We start from the raw sequence: 8,333 nt of genomic DNA on the forward strand, positions 1-8,333 counted from the left end.
GCGCCGTGTTGCGAGAAGGTTGGTATTAAGAGAGGACGGTGGACGGCGGAGGAGGACCAGATTCTCTCCAACTACATTCAATCCAACGGTGAAGGCTCTTGGAGATCTCTTCCCAAAAATGCCGGTAATAATAGTTTTACACATTTTTTTCTTTTTCTTACAGTATAAAAAAATCATGCAACAACTGCCACTGCACTGCACACAAGCTTAATTTTAGGCATAACATGGATTGTGAGAGTGAGAGACGACAGCAATCATCGTAGATCTCGTGGCGTAAATAATCTTCATGAACCATGGATTAATTGTTTGTAACAGATTCTAGTATGTTTTATTACAGTCACGGTGGGTTAAGTGAATGCACGTTTATGTAAAGTGCTGCCAAGTGCATGCTTTAAATGGTTATTTATATATTATTATATATTATAGACTTTTAGTATACGGACAAACGTTCTAAAAGGAAATACCATAAAGTAACTAAACAGATGCATATTTATGTATTTTTGTCCCTTGTATATCAATCATCTCAAGAATCAGATCAAAAATTATATGACTGATTTGATTTGATTTCCAGCTCTGCTTTAATCCAAAGATTAATTAATGCAGTAGTTGCGATTTTTTTTTTTTAGTTGTCTATATCCATATGATATACAACTAAAATGAAAGATTTTATTCATTTCAGAGATAGATTTGCTAATTTTAGTATTAGATATATTTCCCGAGAAGATAATATATATGCCGATAAACTTGCGAAATATGCAAAAGCATAAGATTTCTATTTTTTCCATGTAAGTTCGTCGGTATCTAATTGGCTCTTTCTCGAAAAGAGTCATCTCCGATAACTTAATATATGGAGTTTGATCGTAAAAAAAAAAAAAAAAATGCTAATATAAGAATCTCGTCAGCAGTAAATAGACAGTTTTACTACTATATTTGTATCTAAACTCTGACGTGTAGTATTACTTTCCTACTCATAATTTTTGTTTGGGTGTGAAAAGGATTAAAAAGGTGTGGAAAGAGCTGTAGATTGAGATGGATAAACTATCTTAGATCCGATCTCAAGCGTGGGAACATATCTCCCAAAGAAGAAGAACTAGTTGTTAAGTTGCATTCCACTTTGGGAAACAGGTACTTTTTTATTTATTAATCCAAAACTCTACTAATTTTGATTTTTTTTTTTATCTCTCTTCACTTTCCTCGATTTACATAATTCGGACTAATTGTTATTTATGTACTGTATGTATGTGGCGTAATAATAAATATCATGTGTCAACCAAGTGAGTAAAACTTTGTTATTATTCGTAGAAAAAAAAAATCATGTTTGGTTGTGGTCTCCTCTCTAACGTTTGGGTGCTAGACATTTTCTGTTTTAGTTGAGACAAAAACTAAATGTACTCTACTGTTTTACACTTCATTAGAAAAGCCATAAGAGCATCATTAGTGGAGTAACCCACCATGGTTACTCTCACATTAATTAATTATATAAATAATCATAAATTAAGTTAAGTAATTCTAAGAGAACTTAAGCAAAATTACCCTATTACTAGAGAACCCCAAATAGGTTACTTAGACATTTAAATAATAATTTTTTAATTTTTGTTTATTAATTATCAAACTTTAATTATCTAAAATGATAAAACAATTATTTAAATTTTTTATATTACATAAAATAGAAAACAATATTTTACAAATTGAAACAATTTTTTACAAACTTTAGAATATTAAACATATTTTACAAAATTCAAAATATTAAACATATTAAACAGAATTTGGAATAAGATTTATTGTGCGGTTGCACCAAATTTTTGCCAGATATGCTCAATCAAGTCTTTTTGCAAAAGATCATGCATTTCTGTATCATGAACATCATTTCGAGTGACCATCATATTATGTAGATTTGTTGGCGTATCTGTAGAATATGATAAATCGACTTGAGAACTTCCGCTTCCTTCTCTGTGATGGAATTCTGTTGGATCGTAGAAATTGTGGTCATGTCGTTCGTCTTCCACTATCATGTTATGCAGGATGATAGATGCTCTCATTATTTTTCCTATTTTTCCTTTATCCCAGAAAAGTGCAGGATTCTTCACGATTGCAAATCGAGCTTGCAAGACTCCAAATGCACGCTCTACATCTTTACGACATCCTTCTTGCCATTGAGCAAAGAGTTTTGCTTTTCGACCACGTGGAAGTGTAATAGATTGGATGAAAGTTGCCCATTTGGGATAGATACCGTCTGTGAGGTAGTACGCCATGTTGTATTGCCGTCCATTGACAAAGTATCTAACTCTCGGAGCTCGGCCCTGTAGGATATCATCAAACACCGGGGAGCGGTCCAAGACATTGATATCATTTAACGAACCCGGTGGTCCAAAAAAGGCGTGCCAAATCCATAAATCTTGTGATGCCACAGCCTCTAGTACGATTGACGGTTTACCTGATCCACGTGTATATTGTCCTTTCCATGCAGTGGGACAATTCTTCCACTCCCAATGCATGCAATCTATGCTCCCTATCATTCCGGGGAAACCGCGATGTTCTCCAATGTTCAGTAATCGTTGGAGGTCTTCCGCTGTAGGTCTTCTGAGATACTCGTTGCCAAATAGATTTATAACTCCCTCTACAAAATGTAGAAGGCATTTGTGGGAGGTTGTTTCAGCGAGTCGTAAATATTCATCCGCCGCATCTGCCGAATATCCGTAAGCCATCAAACGAATAGCTGACGTACATTTTTGAAGTGCAGAAAGACCAAGCCTTCCAGTAGCATCTCGCCTTTGTCTGAAGTATGGGACTCCATTCTCAACAGCGGTAACAATACGAAGGAACAATAGTTTGTTCATTCTAAAGCGACGACGGAACATAGCGTTAGTGTAAGTTGGATTATCACTAAAATAATCATTCCACAATCGAATGTGGCCTTCTTCGCGGTCTCTCTCAATGTGCACTCTTCGGATTATTGGAGCTGGTGGTACCTCTGGGTGAGTGTAGTTGTATTGGATCTCCTCCACTATACTATCAACCTCCTCCTCTACCATTTCTTCAATTTCTTCATCAGAACTCCAATTAGACATTTTTTGGTAACTTGGGTATAGTAGTAGGCTTATATTTGGATTTAGTAGAGAATGAGTAATAGAGTTGAGTAGTGAAGATAGGAGTTTGAGTAATAGATAGAGAAATATTTTTTTGTAATAGGAGGTTGATTCTTTTCAATGCAAAGGTGAAGAGAAAAAAAAGATACAGAATCGGAACACAATGCAAAGTTGGTTGCAAATGGGAAAGAACGATACATCAATATATAGACTTTAAGTCTCGAGATACAAGCAAACACACAACTTCACAGGTTAAAATAAAACCAAAAGCAATACACAAGTGACTGTCCTCTTGTGAAACAAATACACATGTGACTGTCCTTGCCAAACAAATACAACCAAAAGACAAAAGCCTTTCTGTCCTAACCGACACTCAAAAGCCAAAGACACAAGCAAACAAAACATCCGTGACATGTTCCACAAGCAAAAGACACAAGCCATACTGTCCTAACCGACACTCAAAAGCCAAAGACACAAGCAAACAAACTATCCGTGACATGTTCCACAAGCAAAAGACACAAGCCATCCGTGACATGTTCCACATCCGTGACATGTTTCCCAAATCCGTGACATGTTCCACATCAAGCAAACTTCTTCTCTTCACATGACATGTTCCACAGCTACATTTGTGTTCCCGAAACCCTGAAACAAAAGAATACAAGTAGAGTTAAGCACAACAAAACTTATTAAACACAGAACATAAAATAATTGAGTTAAACTTATTAAACACAGAACAAGAAGAGTTAAACATAACAAATGATAATAATTGAAACCTAAATGTTTGTCAACATTTGATCTACGAGTTTGTCTCTAAGAGCAACTTCAGCAGTTGTTAGTTCACTCTTGTTAAGCAGGCTGTTTAGCAATCTCATTTTGCCATGCTTCTCTTTAGCTGCTTGTTCTTGATCCTTCATTGCAATGATCTTGTCTAACTTATGGACAGAACCATCTTCGACATCAATACTAACAGTCGGTCTCTTCCCTTTGTTCTTAGCAGCTTTAACTCCCGGAGGCCTCTTCTCAGCACCATCATTACTCGAAGTAGGAGCCTCAGATGCAAGCTTAGTCCGCTTGTGGCTACATTCTTCTGTGAGCCATTTCTGATCGTGCTTCAGCTCCCTCCAGCAATGTACAAGGAGAAATGGCTTCTTCATGTCGTTATTGAAAAGCTCATAAGCCATTCTCAAGACATCATCTTCTGATTCTCCACTCTTCCTTCTTGTACACGCTTGTGCGTAACAGCCCACAAACTTGTTGACTTGGTGGTTTATCTTGTTCCACCTAGCCTTACACTGTGTTTGCCCTCTTGCGTTTGAACCAGCTGATCCACCATTTGCTTCGAAATACCTTGTAACTCTCTGCCAGAAACTATATTTCCGCTGCTCATTACTGGTAACTGGATCCTTGCTGGTGTTTAACCAAGCACTTATGAGGTTGACATCCTCCTCTGCAGTCCACCTCTTCCTACTTCCTCTGCCTCCGTCTTCTTCAGTCTCTTCGACCTCAATACAGTCTTCAGTATCGGATGCTGGGCTAAAGTTAAGATTCTGAGAAGAGAATGTTGAGCTAAAATGAGGTGGCTGAGAAGAGAATGTTGAGGTAAAGTGGGGTGGCTCAGAAGAGAATGGGTTGCTAAATTGAATCGGCTGAGAGGATTGAGCAGAATGTGGAGGGTTAGGATTATCAGAAACGTTGAGAACTTTTTGAGAATTCAAAAGATCAACAAAATTTTCATCTGACAAACGATAAGGATCCATTGTTTTTGTTTAATGAAAGCTTATGTTTAACGAAAAGAGTTTGTAGCTTGAGGGTTTATATTGTTTAACAATGAGGGTTTATATTGAACTCAAGGTTAGTTTATCTTTTAAACTGAAGGTTAGATAACAAAAGGTAAAGGTTTATTGAGTAAAAGGCTAATGAGTGTTTAGTTGAAAAACTTTTCAGTAAATCTACATGTGAAGAGAAAAACTTTTCAGTAAATCTATGAGTAGACAACTGAATAACTTTTCAGAAAATCTACTTGTGTACCAAATTTTCAAAAAGTTGATGTTTAAAGTCAATACTAATTTCAAATTCAATCATGTTTCTCAATAAACCAGTGTAATTATGCTTTTTATTCAAAATCACAACAAATATCAAGACAAGCGAAAGAACAACAATCGGGTTTCAAAAAGACTAAAAAACACTAGAGCAAAAAAAGAAAACAGCAATATAGAACAAGAACTCACAGTTTTATAAAAAAACATAAACAATTTATAAAACCAAACCTTTTCAAGTTAGAACAAGAACAAGAACAATCTATAACACCAACTCATTCATCCCAATCACAACTCAAAAAAACAAGAACAACAACATATGAGAGATATAGGACCATACCTTATCAATTTTGACTGTCCGTAAGCCAAGAGTGAGCTTACTCTTGTTGTAGCTTACTCTCTGACCTTGCTGCTGGCTTCCTCCTCCTAACTTACTCTGCACACACACACACACAATGAATAGCAAAAACCCAGAAACCAAAAAGCTAGTAGCAATTGAAATAGAAAAACAGAACAAAGTAAAGGTCATATCCGATAGAAAGCCATAAAATTTCTTGACAAACCCACAAACCAAGTAGAGTAAGAACAACGTAAAAGGGAAAAAGTCACAGTACACACCTTGATGCCGATGCAGCCATTAGCATCAAGAGTGGTGAGTGTAGCAGAGCATGTCTGCGAGAGAGTCTCTAGACATCTATCAGTCACTCCTACTATCCCAAACAAGCTGCAATTTTTCGGTTTTCATTGGATGGTGTCAGCAAAAAGAGTCACTGACAACAACAACAAAGCAAAATAGTTCTAGAATTGTAAAAGAATAATACCTGAGAAATTCGAGGGAGGTCCAACTATTAGCCATGGTAATCACACCTTCATCTGTGATACGCACACACCTGCCATGTTGAAGAAGCATTTGGAATGAAAAGCATCGAGGGAGGTACAACATATATAATCTGTACTATGGATTTGCTAGCAATCAAAATCCCTGAGTTATACTCTACAAGACGGTGAAAGATAATCCAAGATCTCAAATAAACTCATCTATCTATCCACCAAGGAAAAAGGACAAATGCAACCAAATAAATGGATTCATTGACTCCAACCTGAGCGCCACATAGATCCAAGAACCTTAAATCAGCTAGAAGTGATATTTTTTTGAGTGAGGAACGTTCTGGATTGAAGTGAACATCAAATTAATCTCATAATCGATGCCTAATAAGTCAAATTGACAGCAAATATTAATAATTCTAACAAACAATCGAATTAATATGAAACCCTAAAAATTAAAGACCACCGGTGATAAATTAGGGTTTAAACAAACAATCAAAAATCAAAAGACGAACCGTTTCTCACCGATTCGCTAGACGGTGGAGCTCGCCGGACATCCGCCGTTATCCCACCAATCGTACGCCATCGTGCTCCCACCGCTGTGAAACATTCGCCGTCGCCAAAGATTGCAAATCGAAACGGATAACCCCAATTACGCCAATTCAGTCACCAATAACCCTCCGTCTGACCAACAACCATCGAGATTTAGCCGGAAAATCAACGATTTGATGGTAATCGGTTGATTTTTCCGATGGTTGTTGATTCGGCTTTTATCTCCGACGGACGAGAGAGACGAGAGAGACGAGTGAGAATCGGGAAAGAATGAAAAAAAAATTAGGAAAAAAAAAATTTACCTTTTATATTTCTCAATCAACCAATCACAAACGACCACGTCGCGTGACTTAGGGTGATTCTCCCAAACCTTCCCATGGAACCGATACTCTGTGTTTTGGACTAAAAAATGGGTTTAATATTACATTTTTGGGGCCCAATATAGAGAGTAACCCAAAGAGTTACACCAGTAATCATGCTCTAAGACATAAATCTTTATTAGAAAGCGAGGATCTGTCAACGTTAGACAAGTATTTAATTTTTGATCGATTGTACTTGTGTCCACTACTAAATTATTGTAACTAAATTTTTGATCGATTGTAATAGTAATAGATATCTAGAAGTTGCACGATTAGGTCAGCAGTCATGTCAACAGGGCAAATCAGATTTAATTCAAACTGTTCTATTGATTTCCATCGGGCCACGGAGGTTCTCTTGATATATTTATTCCTCGGAAATATATTTAATTTCTTACGGTCGTGTTAAAATTGTGAATAGAGAGGGATTTTAATAATTTTGATTAATGTAATGTAGGTGGTCACTAATTGCGAGTCATCTACCAGGGAGAACAGACAACGAAATAAAAAATTATTGGAACTCTCATCTCAGTCGTAAACTCCACAACTTCATCAGGAAGCCGTCCATCTCTCAAGACGTCGCCGCCGTAATCATGAACGCTTCTTCTGCGCCGCAGGCAAAACGCAGACTTGGGAGAACTAGTAGATCCGCCATGAAACCAAAAACCCACGGAACAATTAAAACTCGAAAAACGAAGAAAACGCCTGCAGCACCGCCGGAGCCAACCGCCGACGTAGCGGTGGCTGAAGAAGGAGCAGTAATGGTGGAGTTAAGTGGAGCCGAGGCTGAGCTAGGACCATGTGACTACTATGGAGATTATGGTAATAAAAATCTCGTGAGCATTAATGGGGATAATGGAGTTTTATCGTTTGATGACGACATCACTGACCTTTTGTTGGACGAGTCAGATCCAGGCCACATATACACATCGCGTGGTGGTGATGCGGAGTTGAATAGCATAATTAGAGACTCTGAAGGAGCCAGAGGGTTCTGCTCGGAGTCTTCCAGCCAAGGGAAACTCGACTGTCTTCAGTCTTGCCCGTCAGTGTACTCGTTTCTCAACTACGACCACCAAGTTAACAATGCGTTGACGGATGAGTTTATTGATTGGGATTGCGTTTGGCAAGAAGGTAGCAACAATCATTGGCACGAGAAAGAGGGCGCCGACTCGATGGTGTCGTGGCTTTTGGACGGTGATGATGACGCCACGATCGGGAAAAGCAATTGCGAGAACTTGGGAGAACCGTTGGATCATGACGACGAAAATGCTTTAGTCGCTTGGCTTCTGTCCTGAAGATATTGGTTGACCCGTACGTACGTACTTACGTAATCTTTGTGTATTTACAGTTTGAATCCATTCCACGTCGCATCGTATATCCCGACTTATCAATGTGCGTACGTAGGCAATAAAACTCATGGGATTTTTGTAAGGTGAAACTATTTAGTCGGTGTAATAATAGTCTAAGAAGTAAACTAA

The 8,333-nt window shown here is 37.8% G+C and overlaps 2 protein-coding genes across 3 annotated transcripts; one reads left to right on the forward strand and one right to left on the reverse strand.

Moving 5' to 3' along the window:
- On the forward strand, positions 1–8,333 carry LOC104783335 (transcription factor MYB12-like; the record flags this gene model as incomplete). Its single annotated transcript, XM_010508481.2, is given in 3 exon segments — positions 1–124; positions 996–1,125; positions 7,313–8,333. Coding segments are annotated over 3 exon segments (1,092 nt in total), but the record flags the coding sequence as incomplete, so codon positions are not given.
- Positions 2,431–6,980, reverse strand: LOC104783334 (F-box protein At3g58530-like). 2 transcript variants are annotated; one of them, XM_010508480.2, is made up of 5 exons: positions 6,463–6,980; positions 5,944–6,012; positions 5,741–5,846; positions 5,463–5,558; positions 2,431–3,728 (listed from the first exon to the last, which is right to left on the reverse strand). In XM_010508480.2, exons 2-5 carry the CDS (start codon positions 5,976–5,978, stop codon positions 3,687–3,689), a joined length of 279 nt encoding a protein of 92 aa, XP_010506782.1. In that variant the 5' UTR covers positions 5,979–6,012; positions 6,463–6,980; the 3' UTR covers positions 2,431–3,686. The 2 variants fall into 2 exon arrangements, with proteins under 2 accessions (XP_010506782.1, XP_010506780.1); XM_010508478.2 differs by having other exon boundaries at positions 2,432–3,728; positions 6,473–6,980.

Source organism: Camelina sativa, chromosome 4 (assembly GCF_000633955.1).
Source record: "Camelina sativa cultivar DH55 chromosome 4, Cs, whole genome shotgun sequence".
NCBI classification, from domain to species: Eukaryota; Viridiplantae; Streptophyta; class Magnoliopsida; order Brassicales; family Brassicaceae; genus Camelina; species Camelina sativa.